Source organism: Phasianus colchicus, chromosome 10 (genome assembly GCF_987193195.1).
Source record: "Phasianus colchicus chromosome 10, bPhaCol1.hap1.1, whole genome shotgun sequence".
Lineage (NCBI taxonomy): Eukaryota > Metazoa > Chordata > Aves > Galliformes > Phasianidae > Phasianus > Phasianus colchicus.
Window position 1 is genome coordinate 18,850,417 of NC_143445.1, and position 20,952 is coordinate 18,871,368.

General features: G+C 43.1%; 2 protein-coding genes across 3 annotated transcripts; one reads left to right on the forward strand and one right to left on the reverse strand.

Annotated features, from left to right (window-relative positions):
* The first annotated feature begins 866 nt into the window (after positions 1-866).
* On the forward strand, positions 867-19,579 carry GFM1 (G elongation factor mitochondrial 1). Of its 2 annotated transcripts, none has more exons than XM_090147617.1 (18): positions 867-981; positions 1,224-1,376; positions 2,002-2,134; positions 2,358-2,562; positions 3,281-3,397; positions 3,968-4,118; positions 7,070-7,224; positions 7,625-7,709; positions 8,076-8,213; positions 8,844-8,945; positions 9,579-9,635; positions 10,020-10,157; positions 10,714-10,796; positions 15,848-16,010; positions 17,023-17,167; positions 17,839-17,999; positions 18,389-18,442; positions 19,204-19,579. In XM_090147617.1, the coding sequence occupies exons 1-18, from the start codon at positions 937-939 to the stop codon at positions 19,333-19,335; spliced, it is 2,217 nt and encodes a 738-aa protein (XP_090003743.1). In that variant the 5' UTR covers positions 867-936; the 3' UTR covers positions 19,336-19,579. The 2 variants fall into 2 exon arrangements, with proteins under 2 accessions (XP_090003743.1, XP_090003742.1); XM_090147616.1 differs by having other exon boundaries at positions 948-1,037.
* Positions 10,806-15,290, reverse strand: LXN (latexin). The gene is made up of 6 exons (XM_031603687.2): positions 15,121-15,290; positions 14,295-14,357; positions 13,761-13,935; positions 13,063-13,199; positions 11,539-11,601; positions 10,806-11,122 (listed from the first exon to the last, which is right to left on the reverse strand). Exons 1-6 carry the CDS (start codon positions 15,250-15,252, stop codon positions 11,027-11,029), a joined length of 666 nt encoding a protein of 221 aa, XP_031459547.2. The 5' UTR covers positions 15,253-15,290; the 3' UTR covers positions 10,806-11,026.
* Positions 19,580-20,952: the final 1,373 nt, after the last annotated feature.

Consider the following 20,952-nt stretch of genomic DNA (forward strand, 5'->3'; position numbering starts at 1 on the left):
ATTTTCAGAACAGCTCTTGTATGAAGGACTGACACTTCCTGGTGTAATCATAGCACCTAGTTTTTCAAATCTTTAAATACAAAATGTTATACAGCTTCATAGAGTGGTATGAGAGGAGGTTTAGTTTGGATATCTGGAAAAACAACTTTACAGAAAAGGTTGTTAAGCACTGGAATGGGCTGCCCAGGGAGGTGGTTGAGTCACTATCCCTGAATGTGTTTAAAAACCATTTGGATGTGGTGCTCAGGGACATGATTTAGCAAAGGGTTGTTAGAGTTAGGGTAGGATGGTCAGGTTGTGGTTGGACTTGATGATCTTTAAGGTCTTTTCCAACCTGAGCAATTCTATGATTCGATGATATGAGCAGTAGTAAGTAACCAAACAGCTGTTATTCATGTGCTCTCACCTGGTGCTAAATGTGGGATAATTGCAGAGTAACTGCATCAGATCCACCTGGTTTATGTTGGGATGTTTGGATACTGTGACAATACCTAATCCATCAAATCTAATAAGTCAGACAGTGCTGACTTATTAGAAGGGCAGGTTTCAGTTGAAGCCTTCACCACGCAGCCAGCAGGCACGGATGTCCCAGCACCTCCTCGCTGCACCATGAAGGTCTGTGTTCCTTCTTGCAGAGCTGCGCCATGCAGTCTGACACGATCCGGCTCTTGCCGTGTTGCTGTGACCGTGCATTCGGTAGCGCAGGCGTTGCGCTTTGTAAAACCCGCTGATCCTCCCCTTTATTTACAGCACTGCTGCGGTGCAGCGCTTCGCACGCCGTCAGCGCTGCGCTCCGTCTATTCAGCCCCATTCCTTGGGCCGCGCATTGGTGCGGCGTAGCCCCACTTCCGGTCGGGGCCCACTTCCGCTCTGACTACGCATGCGCGGTGACCCCGGAAGCGGCATCCCGACCTTGCGGGGCGGCAGGGAGCGGCCATGCTGCGGGCGGTGCGAGCGGCGCGGGGCCGCGGGCAGCGGCAGGTAGCGGGTGGTGCCGTGCGTGGGGCGGCGGCGGGGCATGGGGAGAGGCCCCTCGGGTACGGCGGGTCGGGAGGGCGGAACCTGCCTGCGGGGGCGTCCTGAGGGCTCGCTGAGGTGGTGGGAGGGACTCCCTGGGATGAACGGGGAGCGAGAGAAGGGGAAGGCCGGGCGGGGGACTTGGGGGTGGGCGGCAGAATGGGGGACGGTGCGGGGCTCCTCAGCGAACCGCTTTCTCCGCTCAGTTCCTCCTCAATGCCTGCCGCCGCTGCTCCTCGGCCGTCCTTCCCAACGAGCGGATCCGCAACATCGGCATCTCGGCCCACATCGACTCGGGGAAGACCACGCTGACCGAGCGTGTCCTCTTCTATACCGGCAGGATCGCGCAGATGCACGAGGTGGGCGTCGCTGGGACCCCGGGCCTCCTTCTGTGTGAGGAAGGGCTCCCTTACCGTGTGCTGGTGCAGTCTCCTTCTGTGCAGATGCACGAACCCACCTGTGTGCTTTTATGCTACATTAGAGGGTTGGGCTGGGGATGCCCAGAGGTCCCTTCCATCCCCTCGTTCTGTGCTGGTGTCTCTGGTAAATATGCTGCAGGAGGTGTGAGCTGCTCCTGATTCAGCCGAAGGCAGCTGTGAGAAACAGAATCCAAGGATGTGTTTCTAGTTCCAGATATGTTAGCTTATGAAGTTCACAGCAAAGTGTAATTCGCTGCCAATTGTCGATGGTCTCTTTTGTGGTTGATCCTCAGAGGAGCAAAGGACATTAAAGGATAGGATCAGAGAACTGTTAAGGTTAGGAAAGACCCCCAGGGCCATCTAGTTCCACCATCAGAGTAAATGACACTACAAAAAAAAAGTCAGGTTTGTTTGCATTTCAAGAATTGTAAGCGATTCTCTCGCGTCTCCTTTTCATTGTTGCCAGGAAGGTGGTATTCACCACCTTTAGCAAATAGATATTCACCTATAGCAAATTCCCAGTAAGCCCTCTAGGACTAAAGTTCTTTTTTCTTTTTTTGCTAAGGTGAGAGGTAAGGATGGAGTCGGAGCTGTCATGGATTCAATGGAGCTCGAACGGCAGCGTGGAATCACCATTCAGTCTGCAGCCACGTACACCATGTGGAAGGACACCAACATCAACATCATAGACACACCAGGTAGCAGCAGCTCTGATGCTGTGAGGCTGCCGTTCCTTTGTGTGTACAGGGAACGTGGTGCCCTCATTGTGCTAATTAGGGGCTGATGCTGTGCTACTGTGGTGCATTCCTTATGGCTGGAGATTGATTGCATTGGGTGTTTTCTGTAGCCATGAGGAAACAATTACTCGTTATTTTTTTATCTCCTACAAATAACTTCTTTCATTTTCTTACTGTTACTTAGGGCATGTGGACTTCACTATTGAAGTGGAGAGATCTCTGAGGGTTCTTGATGGAGCTATTCTGGTTCTCTGTGCTGTTGGAGGAGTTCAATGCCAGACCATAACTGTGAACAGGCAAATGAAACGTTACAATGTGCCATTTTTAACATTCATCAATAAGCTGGACAGGATGGGCTCCAGTCCATCCAGAGCAGTACAACAGATGAGGTATTTATCACTTCAGCTTACCTGTTAGATAGTTCTGAACAGTTCACATAGCAGATTAGTGCTGATAATATTGAAAAACGTTCTCTTTTGGAGTTTGTAGATACATTTTGGGAAGTAATGCATGACTTCAGTAATGCAGACTTAAATCTTACTCTGATCTACAAAGACTCTCCCTTTTGTCAAGAAAAAGGGAGCGAAACAATAGTTAGCATCAGCCTAGACTTACTGCGTCTGAGTGTTGGCTTTTTGATGTTTATTTTGATGCTGGAACTGTATGTGGAACCACTTCAAAATCAGCCTTTTGATTTTTCCTGGATGCTGGTAGCAGATGCGCTGTAGTTCACAGCAGGGCCATGACTCGAGGTTGGGCAGTTTCTGGTTCACCTACCTGGAGCCCCACCTGTCCTTCATGTGCCACCTTCCTGTGCCTAATTTCATCCATGAGACATGTATGATAATAGTCAATAAGGGAAAAGGAACTCCCATCAAGTAATTAATTTGTAAGTAAGTCTGCCATTTGTTTCCCATGGAAGTTGCTCGCTCTCTGTTGGAATATAGAAGTCTGACAGTCACTCAGGTTAAAATGCAAGCAGGCATTTGTCATTGTAACAAAGTATGATGCTGTAGTGTAGGAATAGGATCTTGCTTAAAAACATGGAACTGGAACGTATGTGTGGAAATGACTTCTTTTTTAATCAATGTTTGCTTACTTTTTCAGGTCCAAGTTAAAACACAATGCAGCTTTTATCCAGATTCCAATTGGGCTAGAAGGAAACTTTAAAGGAGTTATAGATCTAATAGAAGAAAGAGCTATATATTTTGATGGAGCATTTGGGTAAGGTTTAAAACTTGTGTGTTTCTTCTACTGAAGTTACTCTTTGATTGGTAATGGCACCTTCCACCAAGGGAAACCATAGCTTCCCTTCAGAGATGAAGCAGCCTGCTGTTGGGAAGGTTAGGGATGCAGCTTGTAGTAGGGCTGAGGTGTGGCCTCACAGCTCTCTGGGACAGTGATGGTGCAGTCAGGTTTAGTGAGTGGTGGCTACAGCAGGAATCATTCTTTGGCTGCAGTGGATGGTGGCAGTACTCAGCACGGGGAGCTGGGTGACCTGTTTCATGGCAGGACCTGATAGCTTGCATTTGGCATGAGCTTCCTGGGATGATGATACAGTGTGGGTGCAGTTGAACAGCTTACCTGCAACCTCACAAACTCCAACCACGAGCAGGAAGAACCCTTGCCTGCTAAAGCATCAGAAACAGCAATTTGATATTCTTGCATACTTTTTTATACATCCATCTTACCAGCGGGTTTTTCTTGCTCAGGTCAGTCATCACAGTGACTGGTGGCTGGGAGGCTGATACGTGTGCTATTCCTTTAGAGCCCTTATGTTATTTGTGTGTTTAGCCAGACGGTTCGATACGATGAAATTCCAGCTGAGTTTAGAGCTGAGGCTGCAGAACGGCGCTCAGAACTGATTGAATGTGTTGCTAATTCAGATGATCGCCTTGGGGAGCTGTTTTTGGAAGAGAAGATTCCCACAGTTGCTGATATAAAGGTAACTTTACGTATTTCTTCTTAATGTAGTACCGTTTTTTCTCTCTTGAAAATGCTTTTTGGTTTGCTCGAGTTCTATAGAATGTGTCACCTCCTACAGCTGGATTCCCATTGGGTACTCATTTCAGATTTGGTTTACGATTGGAAAATCAAGTCAGTGGATGGGATTGCAGTCTCTCCTCCAAGGATGATAGATGACTCTGATGTTAGCTTTAGTTGGGACAGACAGACAGTGCTGCGAGTGCGAGGTAGCCTGAGGACACTCACCTTACAGCAGTGCTTTGCAAGCTGGCACTGACCATCGAGCCCCATGCAGCAGGTGAAAAGACAAGTCTGTGTGCAGCTGTTGACACAGAGTATGCTGTTGGGCTTTGTGTTGTGACAGCTGGCAGCATAAGGGAGGGCTGTCTGCTTTGTAGGCATGACTCCAACTTGTTTATTTTTCCCCTTTTAGCTGCTTTATGGCAGTACAGGCTGTGAGGCACTGGCACAGGCTGCTCAGAGAGCTGTGGGTGCCCCATCCCTGGAGGTGCTCAGGGCCAAGTTGGAGGGGGCACTGGGCAACCTGATCTGATGTGGAGCAGCCAGCCCATGGCTGAGAGATTGGAATTAGATCATTTTTGAGGTCTCTTCCCACCCCGTGCGATTCTGTGGTTCTATATGGATTCCTTACACGTGGTGCAAGTATTTCTGAGGTCTGGTTTGCTATTTGCCAACACCTCTTGCTACTGTCGGAAGTTAAATTGAGCAATAATCTTCTAATGTCTGCTGTTAATAGTAATGAATCCATCGAAGGCTGAAACTGTCTCAGGGGACCAGTTGCTTAATGTGGTAAATTAAAAACTGAGGAAAGGAAAAAGCAAAACAGTGTCTAAAGAGTCTGTTACGGGCAGACTGCATTTTTTTAGCAGCTGCTGTTGAAGTTTAAGCTGATTTCTGTGAGCAGTGGTACTGAGTGGAAAGGGGCTGGGGGTGAAGTTTGTCTGATACAGCACTTGCCACCTCCTTTTGCTTCTCTTTGCTCACAGCTGGGCCCTTCAGTTGGAAGCTGAAGCCAAGCTGAGACCTAAGCGTTGCATGCAGGAGCTATTTCTGTGCGTGCAGCCAGCTGGGCTCAAGTCAGACGTGATCAGTCAGCTCATGCTCTAAGCAGAGCTTTGACGTTGAAGTCCTCTTATGAGTGTTTGGCTCCTTAGCAATGCGTGGGTGCCTTTGTGTGGCACTCACTTTTCCTGGTAAGGTCTGCACCGCTTGCTTTCCTGGAAGCTGCACACTCTATCTGTTAGGATATAGAGCTCTGGCAGCTGCTCAAAGCTGATGGGCATTGCAATTCCCCCTGAGGTTTGCTTTGAATCTTCACGGCCCCAAAACTTTGATCACTTTTTGATTTGTTACAGACCTCGAGTTTGGTTGGTTTTTTTTTTTGTTTTGTTTTTTGTTTTTTATATTATTGTTTGTTTGCAAGTCCATATATTCCAATTTGAGACATGGAAGCACGAGGCTTTTATTTGTTTGTTTTTGTCTTTTTTCTTTTCAGAAATACAAAAAAAAAAGTTGTAGCTCTTGTTGATTTAACTGAGCATTTAGCTATTCCAGTAGTTAAATACAGTTTTATGAGAGGCCTGAGGGCTGTTCAAAGCAGCCCTTCCCTCTTAGATAAAGGCAGAGACACAAGAGCAATTTCAGAGCCCTGTAGGGATTTCTCTTCCACCTGGAGAGGGAATAGTAGAGGCATGAATGCTGATTACTGGGAGAGGTGAGAGACTTCTAGCAGCAAGCTACTTCTGATAGCTCCCGCTGAGAGGAGAATCTGTTGCAAAAGTGAATTTGTCTACGCGGTGTGCCTCTCCTTCCCACTTCAGAAAGCAAATTAATTACAGATATAATGGCTATAGCATTGGGTTAATTCTTACTAATGTGTCCCTGAAGATGGATTTTCTTTCAGTGGCGAGCAGCCAAGTCTCCAGTGAAAATGTCTTTTCACAGAAACGATGCTAAGTGTTGTTCCTGGCTATCACAGCCCGAGCATATGATGCTTGCTGAAGATCATCTGCCTAAACATGACCTGATTTGCTGCTGTCCATAAAGCTGCACTTTTGTGAATTCATTAAACCAACAAATTTGAGGAAAACACCTCCTTCTGAAACTGAAAAAGAATATTCTTTCACTGTAACAATTCCCTCTGTCAAAGATCTTATTTTATTTTTTTATTTGTCTCTTTTTTTGGCTCTGATAGTCCAGATTGCTCTCACTGTTAATTGTAAAGATAGTTTAGTCTTCTCTCTTAAGGTGTTCTGAATTAAACGCACAGATTAGGTGAGAATACATTTCTTTTAGCTTTATCCCAGAAGACTGGAGCTGCTTTCAGTTGGAGTGAGAGCCTCTGCAGGTAGACACGGGGAGATGGCATCCTCTAGTGGTAGGGAGAGGTGAGGCTGAGTAGCAGTTTGTCTTGGCTTTAGTCACTGATTTGGGAGGAGTTAGCTTCTGCCCAACCTTTACAGAAGACAGCTTTGATAATCTGTGTGGAAGCTGTTGGTGCTCTGTAATGTCATGTGGTGCTTGAGTGAAAGGCACTGAACAAACACAAGGCTGAGCCTGCTGGGATATCCTGAAAGGATTCCCAAGGCAGTCACAACCTCAGCAGCTCTGCAGATCAATGTAACTATGTTCCTCTCATGTGATGTTAAAGTTCTCTTCCTCAGAACACAATGAATGCACTGAGCTTATCCAAATATCCTCAAATAGCTGAATTTCTCTTCCAAAAAATCCCACATTCCTGGAAAGGGCATGTTGTCCTGGGAGGCTTGTGTGTGAGGGCTTGTCCAGGAGGCTGTGAGTGCAGCTCCTTTGCAGCCAGCAAAGATGAGAACCTCTGAAACACTGCGTGGCTGGTGCAGCATTGGACTCCTGGAGCTGTTGCAGGGTAGTAATGCTCTGATATTTTTCCAGCTTGCAATCAGAAGAGCAACTTTGAAGAAGTCCTTTACCCCAGTGCTTGTGGGAAGCGCTTTAAAGAACAAAGGAGTGCAGCCGTTGCTGGATGCTGTCCTGGAATACCTCCCAAACCCTTCAGAGGTGGAGAACTATGCTATTCTTAACCAGGGGTAAGTGCTTTGGTCTTGGAATTGTGTGCTGTGCAATGGGAAACTCAATAACATGTGGTCATTTACCGTTTGCATAATGCAATTTTAATTTTGTACTTCATTCTAATGCTAAGAAGGCTCACTTCTCCTTTGAGGCTAGCTGTTTATATTCATAATAGACTTCTGATAAGTGCTAGTGGTAAATATCATAGTTCAGATCTCCTTTTTGGGATCTGCTGCAGTTTTCCTGAGATGTTAGCACATGACAGTTACATGCATGAGCATCCTCTAAGTGTCTGTTAAAACCTGTGAAACCGAGGGCCCTCAGCACTTCCCAAGGCAACTCACAATTTAAGGAAACTGATGTGTTTTCTTTGTAACATGAACTCACTGTCTATCCCTGCATGTGTTTGTTTTAAAGAGATTCTGAGGACAAAGCTAAGTTCCTGTTGAACTCTGCTCGAGACACCTCGCAGCCTTTTGTGGGCCTTGCTTTTAAGCTGGAGGTAAGCTGTTTAATGTTTAATGCAGCAAAAACAGTAAAGAAGCAGAGTGTTTCCTCTGAGAATTGTTGGGGGTAGTTCCGATTTTCATTTGGAAAGTGGCTGCCCAAATTGGAGTTAATATATGCCTCTGTCGTGAAGGCTTAGGAGTAGTAAAATTGGTGAAGTAAGGAAAATTGCCAGTAAGTGTCAAGTTCATTTCCAGAGCCTGGTGAAAGCTGAGACTATGTTAAACAAAGCTTCGCATACATGTGTGGTGTATAAATTCAAAGCAATCATTTGCTCAGTCAGTTCAGATTATATATCAAACAGGAACTGGCTTGACTCCAAGGAGGACTTTGTCTGATTTGTAATGACTTTTGATTTCAGGCTGGCCGTTTTGGGCAGTTAACTTATATTCGAGTTTATCAGGGGATGCTGAAGAAATCTGAATATATTTATAACACAAGGACTGGGAAGAGAGTGCGTGTGCAAAGACTTGTCCGTATGCATTCAGACAACATGGAGGTGAGTGAGAGGTGCAGCCCAGGCACACGGATTGCAGTTTGAGTCACCCTTACTAAACGGGCTTCTCAGTTTTCAGGTATAATGTGATATATCATATTTGTGTTTTTGTTGTTGATATGTATTCTCTGTAGCACTGAATAGAACTCTAAAGGAAGTGAAAATGATCTTCAGTGTATTATTTCCACTGAAGTGGAAGAGTCTTTGCCCAAGCAATATTTTAAAAATGCTTTGAGATAATAGCTAAAGCAAGCTGGCTGTGTATGGCCATGTCCTGTACTTGTGGGAGAGGGAAAACAGGATTGGCAAAACATACAATGATGTTTCCTTTCATGTGATTATTTTAATATTATTCTTAAACTGAAAATTGGTTCTCAAACTGCTGCAAGTTCCATCCTTTCCTGTTGAAAATTCCTTAATTCTATAGCTGAGCCAAGTCTGCCTGTAGAATGTTATATTGTTTGCTTTGCATCCTTTCCCTAGAGCTGAGTTACCCTTTTTGGGTGTTTGCCTTGAGGAAAAAGGAGCTTAATTTTAAACACAGTATTTGTATCTCTGCTTAAAACCAAATGTGGTTTGTAATACTCTGTCGTCTCTCAGCGTTCTCTAAATAGTACACTTTTCTTTCTTAAGGATGTAAATGAAGTTTATGCAGGAGACATATGTGCATTGTTTGGAATTGACTGTGCCAGTGGGGACACATTCACGGATAAAACCAGCACTGACATTTCCATGGTAAGTGTGCCTCCTCCTCCTCCTCTGTGTGCCTCATTTAATATTTTGTCCAGTTAAATGTTTTTTATGATGTATACACAAGTGCAGATAACTGCTGTGATACACCTCAGGTATCCTGGATGTGTAGAAGTATGTTGTATGTAAGAGATACTCATTCGTTTGCTACACTTGACATCAAATGCAGAAGTTTGGTGTTAGCAAACTGTTGGAAGCATTCCTGCATCATCTTCTGACTGTGGGCTACTGAATACTGAGAGGGTGTTGTTATCCCAGAACTACTGAACTATATATCTGTGAACATGTTTGCATAGATCACTTTTGTTTAGGAATACATTTACAAAACCTGGTGGGAAGCAGATTTTTCTACGTAGTATGAAACCCAGAGATCACCTTGTATCTAAGTTGGTATTGAAAATACTATGGTTGGCAATATGGTATATGTTACATAGCAGCCCTCTAGTAATCCTGGGGAGAATTACACAGTTCTGGTGCCCTGGCACTGTATGAAATACAAGTGTGATAAGAACAGCAGTCATCTGTTTGTGACCTAGAATTCTTGTGACTGATATTTTTTGGAAAAGTCACAAGTACAGCAGACCTTGACTGTATGGTCTCTTCCTTTATGACCTGCAGGAATCAATACACGTCCCTGATCCTGTCATTTCAGTAGCGATGAAGCCTTCCAACAAGGTAGGAGCCTGTGGACCAACCTTTTTCTGACTGAATTACCTTTACTGCTGCCTTTATGGGCTGGTTTGCAGGGAAATGCAGTATCTATAGACTATATGAGTGTTGTTTTAAAGTATTCTATTGAAAGCACCTAAGAATATATCCATGTGTTATCTGAACAATGTGTTAGGTGGTACTAAGTAACTGTACATAAGATGTGTGATTTTGATCTGCATTTATCATGGACTTGAAGTGACTGGAGAAATAAATACAGCTGTAAATGTGTGACTGCTTCAGGAAGTAAGCTTGTGAGAGTAGAAATAGTAACTGACAGGAAAATGTGAGGCTTGATTGCCTTCTGGATGTTGAATTAATGTTTTCTTTGCCTGTGTAACTGATTTTTAGAATGACTTCGATAAATTTTCCAAAGGCTTGAGTCGCTTTACAAGGGAAGATCCCACTTTCAGAGTCCACTTTGATGAGGAGAGCAAAGAGACCATTGTTTCTGGAATGGGAGAACTGCACTTAGAAATCTATTCCCAGGTAATATGGAAAGCAGAATCTATAGACTCTGCTATTAACTATTTTGCCAACCAAGAATTCCTCCTTTCTGTCTGAAACATTGCATTGCTGTACAAAAATCTTATCTGCAGGGGGTCTAATTGATGGCAGTGTTTAGGCCTGGTTTTGTACCTGGGTGCCTCAGGCGTTACCAAGTTTACAGAATTCTTTGGAGGTGCACAACTTCATTTTTTATTTTAGTCTAATAAAGCAGATACGTTTGAAATGTTGAAAGAATGAAGAAAAGATGGCTTTTGTTTTGGGGAACTTTAATAAAATAATGAGATAGTTTTCTTTTCCTGTATCTGAAGCTACAGCCCCTATACAAGAATGACTGCGGGGTAACAGCACCTTATTTTTACCGTGGTTTTCTTGAAGGAGAGAAAACAAAAACACCAGAAAAACCCAATTCAGCCCAACCACAACCCAAAAAAATGGCTAACCGTGATCACGTTTCTCATTCCAAAAAGATCTATAATAAAGTTATTGCTAAAGTATAGCAACAACTCCATATTTCATTCCACTTTCTTTTCTGCAGCGAATGGAAAGAGAATATAGTTGCCCTTGCACCATGGGAAAGCCAAAAGTTGCCTTCAGAGAGAACATCTCCGCACCTGTGCAGTAAGTATTCCTTCTAGCAGCAGTTTTTTCTGATCTGTTTTGATGCAGAATTTGATTACATGGTAGAGGGAGTGCCTGGTTATCAGATTGAAGCACTGCATACTGGAAACAAAGTTTCTTTGAGTAATGACTCTTCCTACATCGATTGTATTCACCAAATCAACTTGTGCCCCTCCTGAAATGGTTATGGCAGCATCTGTGCTTCTTGCATTGCAATATTGGATGCTCCATTAGTGCAGTGTGTGTTTTGGCTGACGGCTGTTCTGTGTTATTTCAATGCCATGCTGCGGGTGCCAGAGAACTGTCATTTGCCATGGAATAATCTCCTGTGGGTAGGAAGTAAAACTGTAAGACATGAGAAGGTATTCTCTTCAAACAATTCTGAACTGCAGCTTCTTCCCTTTATGCCTGGTCAGTTTGGTGGTATTATCTCCCACGAGGTGAGAGCTGTAAGTGGGACCAGTATACCAAAGCTCTGCTGTACACAGGAAGTGCCTGAAAATCAGCTGAAAATTACTTTCATGGTACAAATTGGAGAGCTGTTGTCTCCTGCTTGCACAGGGACAGACGCAGATAATGCTGAGGCAGATGGGTGATCATTGCCCTCACCTCACCCCTTTCAGGTGCTGACCTCCAGGCACCAGATCTGTGAACACCCCCCCAGCTTTGTGTCCAAGTTCAAAGTTATACAGCTGGCAGTATAACAGTAGGAAAACCTTTTTAGGAAGAGGATTTTTTTTACCTGGGACACACTTTCATGAAGTAGAATCATGTAGTCAAATTCCAGGTATTCATCAGTTCTTTTCTGGAAAGAGAAGATGAAAAGGGCTGAATTTGGGACTTTACCCATCTTAAAAGTAGTAAATCAGTTCACTTTGGGCAGTGAAAGTCCTTTCTGAAGACTTCTGATGTATTGGGTTTTCTAAACAGGAGGTCCTCTTTCTCTGTTCTGGCTTACATACTCAATTTCCTTGAGTTTAAAGTGCCCTTTGCTTTAGGATTTACTCTTTATTCACGGTGTATTTTTTCCAAATAGAAGAACAGAGAAGAACTGAAAGAATCTATAGAATTCTATGAAATTAAAACTGAGTATTTTTTCCTGATAGTAAATTTTCTGGAAGCAAGTTGCCTGTTTCAGGTTAAAAGCCTTCAAGGCCTGTTGATGATGGCAGCTATTGACTGCTAATTTGAATATTGAGATTTGGTGGTCATTTATTTGTGAGCTTAGCTGCTCAGGGTAAACACAGTACTTCTAATCACTCAAAAATCAGTGAAAATAGAAAATAGTTTTTCCTGCAGTATTCTGTTCCCCAGCACTCTGGTCACATGTTTTCCTGAACTCGATTTCCTTACCATAAACTCATGAAGCTGATGTAAATCTAGAAACACTGCTGTAATTGACCAAACTTTAAAGATCAGATAGGAAGCTGACTCTGAAGTTCTGTAGAAATGAATAAATGAATCATTAAAAAAAAAAAAAATAGAGAGCAATTTTGAGATACAAATATTTCAGCTGAAAATGCTAAAATATTTCTTTCTACCAGAATAAAAACCAGCATTACTAAGAGTAAGTTTAGGAAGAATTAAGTGAGAAAAGTTGATGTTAAGGTTGGAATTAAATCATTATTTTCTTTCTTGATTAGCATTTTGAGGTGAACTGCCAAACGGATGGAAACTGGAATACTGCAGACAAAAAGCAGTGTAGATTGTATTTGATTGAAGTTGAGATGGCAGCCATTGCTATTTGTCTAGACTTGAGTATTGCGGAGATGTCAAGCAGTGTTATGGTGACTGATTGCCAGATCATGATGTAAATCAAGAGATGAAAGAGAATATTCCAATATGTGTTATGCAGGTGCAAGAATACTGTCAGCTCAGCCTACGTTATAAATGGAAGGCAGGAAAGCAATATAAAACTGTAATCAAAGGGATGACCCCTAAGTGGAAAAGTCAATTTTTCTAACTAAGCATCGAATACTGCTCTTGCAAAGAGACAGTTTCTATAAGCAAAATTTATGAGGAGAAGAAATGATCTAAATAAAAACCCAGGCCATCAGTGAAAGCATTCATGACTTGCTAGAGGAAAGGGGTGGGTGGTACAGAAACCTTAAGCACTGGCTTGAAAATGAACCAGACTATGAAGTTCAGACACAGTTGAGATTTCTTGCTTAAGAACTTTGTCTCGGCTGTAGGTTGGTACATGCCACAATTGTTTAGCTCCTAAATGTTAGGAAATCTTCCTTGCAGTGCATTGATGGTAACTCACCACTTGCTTCACATGTTTAATCTGGGCAAGTTGGTACTTAGTATTCTCAGTTGAGTTCTGCCATATCACATAGCCAGAGGCAGCCCAGGCAAGCGCTCTGATGGGCTGCATTTCTGGGGACACGTGGCCATAGCTGTCTGAGAAACAAAACAAGTACATGTTAAGTGAGATTCACTGAGTCACAGGCATTAATAGGATCTTACAGCGTAGTACATTGGGTCTGGTGCTAAAACTTGGGGGATCTGGCTGATGTTCCTGGCTGTGTCACAGGCCCTGTGTTATCATCTTGGAATAGCTGCTGTATGGCTCCTGTGTCTGTTTCCCCTCCCTCTTCTTCCCCTTAACACATGTTCTGTAAAGTCTTCGCTGGGGTATCTAATATACAACAGTAGGAACAGTCACAGGCAGCACAGCAGTGACAGAGTTAAAGAAGTGACGGAGGACAAATTGTGTATCGCTTCTGGATTTTAGAGCTGATGAATGATTTTGGCCATGTTGTGACTGACATATACTTAGCATAAGAGAAAGTGAAGGGGCATGTATTCAGAGCAGGGCCAGCAGCCTGATCTTCCTCTGTCCTGCCTCGTATTCTGTGGTCTCCCGTAGGATCATGGACCTCTACCAATTCAGTTCAGTTTTGCTTCTGGCCACAGAACGCATTCTCTCACTTCTTTCTTGCCCAGGTCCCTTCTTTGTACCTGGTATGTTCTCTGCCTCGAGCTCTTTTTTCAGGCTCTTGATTCGATTGTAGAATGCGTTATCTGCTTCGTCTGTGTTCTTAAGTTCTCCTTCAATTGTAAATTGCACATCTGGAGCATTCTTTTTGTTGCCCAGATGATAAAGAACCTCAGCAGTGCAGTTAACAGTACTGTCCTGTTACAGAGTTAATTAAATGTATTAATATTTGGTTAAATACATGTGTAATATTGGTAACTTACACCTCTACAATGTATTTTTTTCCCCTCAGTATGGCCCACAGAGATTTGTGATTATGTAAAACAAGGCTACATTCATAGCACCTCTGAATATACTTCAAAGGCATTTTTCCTTTCACAGAGATCTTAAACTCCGTGTATGGGACACAGAGTGTTACTGTGTTCTTCAGTTGGAGTCACAGATTCACATAACTTCAACTCGAAATTGAATGATGTTGAAATCTCCTTATCATGTTACACATCAGTGGTGTCAACTTCTGCCCATTGAATGTGTTAACAAAATAAATCTGAACTCACTTTCTCAAATATGTCTTCTAACACGAATTCCAGGTGGTATTTGTGCCCGATGCCATCAATATCCTAAGCAGGGAGAACAATAAGAATATTTATTTTGTAAAATACTGAATTGGCATCCTGGAAAAGATTCTTGTTATTGTAAGATGGACTCCAGCAGCATCACTGCATGACACACAGAGCTCAGCTTGTATTTGGTTTCTTCCTGCTGAAAGATTGCTCATTTGCTGTGCACCTGGTGTAACACCAGTTAGTACCTCCTGGTCACTCTCTGGTCTGGCATACTGCTTAATTGTCATCTGTGGACTCCCAGGATCATAGAATCCTTAGAGTTGGAAGGGACCTCTGAAGGCCATCTGGCCCAGCTCCCCTGCACTGCTCAGGGACACCACAGCTCCATTAGTTTGCACAGGGCCTTATCCAGCCTCGCCTTGACAGGGCATCCACCGCATCACCAGGCACCCTGTGCCAGTGCCTCAGCACCCTCACTGGAAAAGGCTTTTCCCTTATATCTAACCAAGTCTCTGCCCTCTTTCAACTTGAGGCCATTTCCCCTTTCTCTGTCCCCACACACCCTGCTGAAGAGTGTCTGATGCAGCGTGCAGGGACTCGCTTGGGCTCTGTCTCTTGGCTTCATTTTGTGCTTTTTTTAAGAATTGTTTTATGCCTTTTTGTTCCAGGACAGAATACCTACTGTAACAAAATAATCACGTTATCTTTGCTGCAAGCCACCTACTAACATGCTCATGGGCAAAGCAGGAGCGGTTGTGCGGTGCAGGGCCTCTGTGCTCCTCAGCAGCCTTTCCCCTTACCTGCAGGCAGCCCTTACCTCCCTGTGGGCACGGCGCACGTCCCGCAGCACCCAGCCGTGCCCAGGGCTCCCGTGGCGGTGGCTGATGCAGGCCGTGGCCAGGGCTGCTGCTCTGCTGGCAGGGCCGTGGGCTGGCGGCAGCTCCGCCATGGCGCAGGGAAGGCCGTGGGCTGGGTGCTGGCAGCAGGAAGCAGGTCGGCAGCTCCCGCCTGCTGGGGTTGGGTTGGGGAGGAGCAGAGCTTGCAGCCCTCCTCCTCCTCCTTTTCCTGAGGGAGTGAGCTGTACCAGAGTGCTCTGTGGGAGGGAACTGTTGGCGTGTGTGGAAGCAATGTCAGATCTTGCACAAGCAAGCAAGCCCGAAGGCAGTCGGGATGTAAGGGTTGCACCGATGGGGCTGTGGTTGTCCCTGTGCATTGCATGCAGTGGGACTGGTGGCCGTTAAGGGTCTCTTGCAACACAAACTGTTCTATGATTCTAGTGTTACTTACATATACAAGAGCGATGGTTTCCTGAGACCAAATCACTGCTGTCTTCAGGCTGCAGCTTGCAGCATAGACATCTGTGTTATTCCTTGAGCATCTGAGTGCTCTCAGCTCTTGTTTCGGTCATTGGTACAAAGTTAAGCCAAGTGAAATAAAATGCAGAATGGGAGCTTTTTCCTGTAGAATGCAGAGTGGGAGCTGTGGATAGAGCGTAGCTGGTGTAATGAATAACGTCGTGTGGGGTTTTGTCTGTTTGTTCTTAGTTTTGAATACACGCACAAGAAGCAGACTGGTGGAGCAGGGCAATATGGCAAAGTTATAGGAGTCCTCGAGCCCCTGGATCCCGAGGACTACACAAAAATAGAATTTGAAGACAGAACCATTGGCACAAATATTCCAAAGCAATTTGTGCCCGCTGTTGAAAAGGTACAAAGCAATTTGTGTGTGATACAAGAAATACTGATTTCTTGTTTTTTTTTTTTCTTGCTATTCTGTTACCATTTACTTCTGTCTTGCCCCAGGCAAGGAGATTTTTCCCATTACTTCAGAGGAAGCTGAATCAGATTTCCATGCTTTTGCTTAATATCTTACATTCCAAGCTTTTCCACTTAATTTAGAACCTGCTGTTTGTTTTCTTTGGTAGCGTGTGCTTGCTCTGTTTCCATAGCAGTGCCTCAGTAAAGAAAAGGCAGGCTTTCCTTTTGGACACTGAAACAAACCTCCTTCTGATGAGCTTGCTTTTTGATTTCCGTTTTCTGCTTTTAATTCTAGCGATGTAATTCTCATCCCTGATGATTACATATTTTTGTGATTTCTCTGAGACCAGCTACATAGAAAACTGCAATTTCATTTGATGCATGTGTTATCTAATAGTCTGGCTGTTTTAGCACTTATGTTTGCTTCCTCTGTATAACTGTATGATTTCTCACTCACAACACTTAAGTAATATATTTGTGCATCTATCTGAGCATGATCTTTGCATTCCTTAATCAAATTTGATTTTTCCTGAGTCTCGGAAAAAACACATGCTGTGAGAAGAAGTGTTCTGAGAAAAGGCTTTACTCTTCAATCAGATAGTTAAAGCATTCACTCAGTTTTTGATTGTACAGTCCCTTAACAAAGAAAATCCTGAGTACATTCCTTTTTTTGCCTTCTGGTTTGTTGTGTGATTTCTCTTTTAAGGTGGTACTGAATTAAGGTACCAAAGAATGGCAGTAAAAAGTTTTCAAACATTTTGGAGTACAAAGTTTTCCCTACTCCGTTATGTTTTTTCCATCTTCTTAACAAGCAGGGAAGTCCATTGGCTTGTTATGGGATTGCTGCTGGAAATTGTGAAAGGGATTTTTTGGTAGTTGTGGGTGGATTTTGGTGTTTGGGTTTTTTTTTTTAAGCTTAATTTCAATCTGCAGCGTGCTGATTTTGAGGTGTTGTTCGGCAGGGATTCCGAGATGCATGTGAAAAAGGTCCAGTGTCAGGGCACAAGATATCTGGAGTCCGATTCGTCTTAGAAGATGGTGCACATCACATGGTGGACTCCAACGAATTCTCTTTCATCAGAGCAGGAGAAGGAGCCCTAAAGCAAGGTATAAAGCCAAGTAGTCTGAATGTGTGGTCCTACTGGCTTCTTCGTTGGTGGAGGAAAATGTAGTGACCTCATTTCTTCAGGTTACCTGGTGAATCTACACATACATTTGAATTTTGGCTGGTACCATAGCAAATAGCGTATGCTAGAAGGCAGGTTTGTCTTAGGGTTGTCAGAAGGAAATCCTTTTTCCTTGATCAGAGTAAAGAGACACCAACAGCTTCATCTTTCTGTAGGTAACAACAAAATAGAAGAACCATTTTGCCAAACTGTGTGCCTGTCAGCATTGCCATCTCTGGAAGAAAGGGTGGGGGAGCTGGAATTCCAAATAGTCAGTAGTGTTTTCCCTGTTTAAGAAGCATTCAGAATTAACTGTAGAACAGTTCTTTGCTATGCAAAGGGGTATCTTGAATGAAACCAGACTTGTTCCTTTATTTTTGTAGCTGTGTGTGAATGTAGCTGGGGGTTAATTTATGCAGTCTTGCAAAACACAGCTTCATGTTTCTGCTCCCTTTTGTTGTCATGGGAAACATGCTGTATAAGTTGTCACTCGGGGCCTCATCACTAAGGCAGCTTTGGGAGGCTTTTGCAAGGCCAAGTTAAGAATCATTTGATGTCCATGGTTTAGGTAGACTTAAATAAGAGTACATTTAATTAATTTCTTTCCTCCAGCTATGGAAAATGCTGCTGTGCGTCTGCTTGAGCCCATTATGGCTGTGGAGGTGATGGCACCCACTGAGTTCCAAGGAGCAGTGATAGCTGGAATTAATCGCCGTCATGGAGTCATCACGGGGCAAGATGGCACTGAAGGTTACTTCACCCTCTATGCAGAGGTGTGTGCCGTTCCCTGGTACCTCTCTCTTTTCTTTTGACTGCTGCTGTTTGTCTGGTTGGCTGCAGTTTTAAACGTTAGCCAAGTTATTCAGTGGACAAGCATGAATTTTCCATCTGCGGAAGTGTGTTGTGCAATATTAGTAAACCTGTTATAAATCTGTTCTTTGGAGAAGCCAACTTATTAACCTAGGACCATATGGTGGCAGAGGAAGGAACACGGTTTTGTTGAGACTGGCTGTGCTGCCTTAGAGTGAGATCTGTGCAGCAATACTGATGCACAGAGTTACGGGGGATCTTTCAACTCTTTTTATCGTAATTGAGATTGATTGAGTGATATCCAATAGTAGATGAAAAAATATTTTATAAGAATGATGTGCTTTGATTTTAGGTGCCACTGAATGATATGTTTGGTTATGCCACTGAGCTGCGGTCTTGCACAGAGGTAAGTATTCTCAGTGCTTTTTGCCAAAGATGCTTATGTAAATCAAATGTGCTAATTTGCATCGTTGTTAGCTTAGTATATGCATCAGTACAAGTGGTAAAAATCACAACACTCTTAATGATAATAGGAAAATAACCTTAATTATCGTTACTTTAACTCATCTTTAGTTAACATAGCTATTGCTAGCCTCATGTGGGCAAAAAATTCTTGCATACTTTGGCTTTGGAGAAGGAAGAGATTCAAAGTTGCAAATAATGCAGTGATAGAGAATCAGCAGAGGTATTGCATTCAGAGTCTGGAACAGTGTAGACATGCTCCTTAAGTTACTGATTTCTGCAAGTAGGTGAGACTTTAGACAGCAGTGCTCATGTTAATAAGTTCCTTTCTTAACAACATATACCCTTAGAGTTGGATGCTCATTTGAATCAGTTGAGATTGTTTTCCTTGTGTGTAAATTAAAATTTTCTATTCTACCTATAGTGATACAGTGAATACAGATATAGTGAATACAAGCACAAATACCTGTATTCTCTGAGCATTCAAATGGAGCTTTATTACTGCAGACAGCCTTACAATCTTGTATCAAACAACATTCAGATACTGTTTATCTTTGTCGCTGTCTACATGCCTCAGTACAGTGTTTGTGTGCTTCTCTGTAAGTTATTTGTGCACATTAGGTCACAGATTGGAGTACGGCCTACAGCTAAGGAAGGTTCCTTGCTTAGCACCTGACTCTGATTATTCTTTCTCCAACTCTTCAGGGAAAAGGTGAATATACAATGGAATACAGTAAGTATCAACCATGTTTGCCCAGTACTCAAGAAGAAGTAATTAACAAATACCTCGAAGCAACAGGACGACTTCCTGCAAAAAAGGGCAAAGCTAAAAGCTGACTTTTCCTCTTGAGTACATGGAACAGTTTTCACAATCTTCTGGAAGAGCTTGGTTGCTCAGACATACAAGCAGTTGAGCCTGGCTGGAAGTTGTGCAGGCTGCAGTGGGACTCAGACTTACAATTCCATTCAAATATCCTTCCTTCGTGGTATTGTCAGCAGTCACTGGGAGATGACAGCTGAATTGTTCAGATGTAAATGCTGCTCACTGACGAAATACAGAAATGTTACAAATTGATAAGAATTTGTCCTGAAATTTGTCTTAATTCTTTTGTATTAAAATAATTTTATTTTTTTACTTGATAAATAATTATTTTGTAAGTAGGCTAATTGCTGTTTCTCTGAAAGTTTGAAGGCTTTAATTTAGGAGATTGAACAGAAGCTCTGGATAGGCATGGGAAATTAATCGTCATGTGCTGCTGTCTTTAATGTTAGTGCTCCAAGCACAGATCCTTTTGTTCCTGTAGTTCACTGATAGCATACAGTCCACAGAATGAATGTTTCCTCCTCATTCTTCAGAAACAACAAAGCCATAATGAAATGGACAAGGTCATTTGTCAGTGCAGTTAACTTACCAGCAGTCTGCTTATCACTCGTGGTTCAAGGCATTTGAAAAGAGTTGACAGGAATGGCCATAGAAGTTAACTCTCTTCAAAATGGGAAGCAGTAGGATTTTATTGCATGTTCTTACTTTCTTGGCATTTATTCAGAAAATGAAGGGATTCCTTTGTTTTTTAGAACCCTGGAGTTAGGAGAGCATGCTGCTGCTGCTGTTTAGCTTGGGAATCAGCTGGATAGATCTTTCTTACTTGTAGAGGAGAGCTCAAACAAGGATGGTGACAATTAGGTGAGAAAGAGAAGATATAATCATCAATTTTCATTTGATTATTACCAGATTTACTCTGGATTTTGGTTGCATGCTCTCTTTTCTTGACTTACTCAGTTTAGCAGCATTTTTGCAGATTTCCAGTAAACAGAGGAGGAAGTTCCAGTTCAAAACCAACTACATTCCTGGCACAGGATTGTGGTTGATGTTTACCAGATGCAGATAGTACTGCAGTGGCTGGGCTTCTTTTCTATAGCATTCACAGAAATGCAGTGGAAATGACTTATTTTAAACTTGGAATGAGAACAGTGTCAGAGATTTGTCAGGGGCATGTAAATGGTAACGAGATGCAGGTACGGTGTTGTATAGAAGTATGTTGTTGCTTTGGGCTACATCTTTCGTGATTCCCTCACATCCGTAGCTTTTGTTCTTGTGAAAACGTTCAGCTGGAAGTAGTTCCAAGAAAAAGCCCTGCGGGTACTCTGACATTTGGAGAGTTTTAAAAATAAGGGAATATTATAGCTTGTTCATCAGAATTCAGGGATGTTTTATGTATGTGTTGTGAATGCAATGTAAAGAGAGATGGGGTACTTATCATTTTTAGTTATATTTATGTTACGCTTTTACACTGCTTATTAGAGGCCAGTCACAATGGGAATTCTTGGCTAATAGGTTCTGCCAGATGTGTGCTGATTCTCCATAAAGCTAACACATGATCAGACCACGAGTGGCACTTTGTAGGGATAACTGAGGCATAGTGGGCTCTACTGGACTTAAACGCAAGGGAGAAA

What these genes read in the sequence shown, in the direction of transcription:
- GFM1 (XM_090147617.1), top strand. Translation starts at nt 937, where the DNA reads ATGCTGCGGGCGGTGCGAGCGGCGCGGGGCCGCGGGCAGCGGCAG. An exon ending in TATGCTATTCTTAACCAGGG is followed by an intron (nt 7,225 to 7,624) that starts GTAAGTGCTTTG and finishes TTTGTTTTAAAG; the next exon opens with AGATTCTGAGGACAAAGCTA. An exon ending in AACATCTCCGCACCTGTGCA is followed by an intron (nt 10,797 to 15,847) that starts GTAAGTATTCCT and finishes GTTTGTTCTTAG; the next exon opens with TTTTGAATACACGCACAAGA.
- LXN (XM_031603687.2), bottom strand. Translation starts at nt 15,252, where the DNA reads ATGGCGGAGCTGCCGCCAGCCCACGGCCCTGCCAGCAGAGCAGCAGCC. An exon ending in TAGAAGACATATTTGAGAAA is followed by an intron (nt 13,936 to 14,294) that starts GTGAGTTCAGAT and finishes ACTCTGTAACAG; the next exon opens with GACAGTACTGTTAACTGCAC. An exon ending in TTAAACATGTGAAGCAAGTG is followed by an intron (nt 11,602 to 13,062) that starts GTGAGTTACCAT and finishes TTCTCTTTCCAG; the next exon opens with AAAAGAACTGATGAATACCT.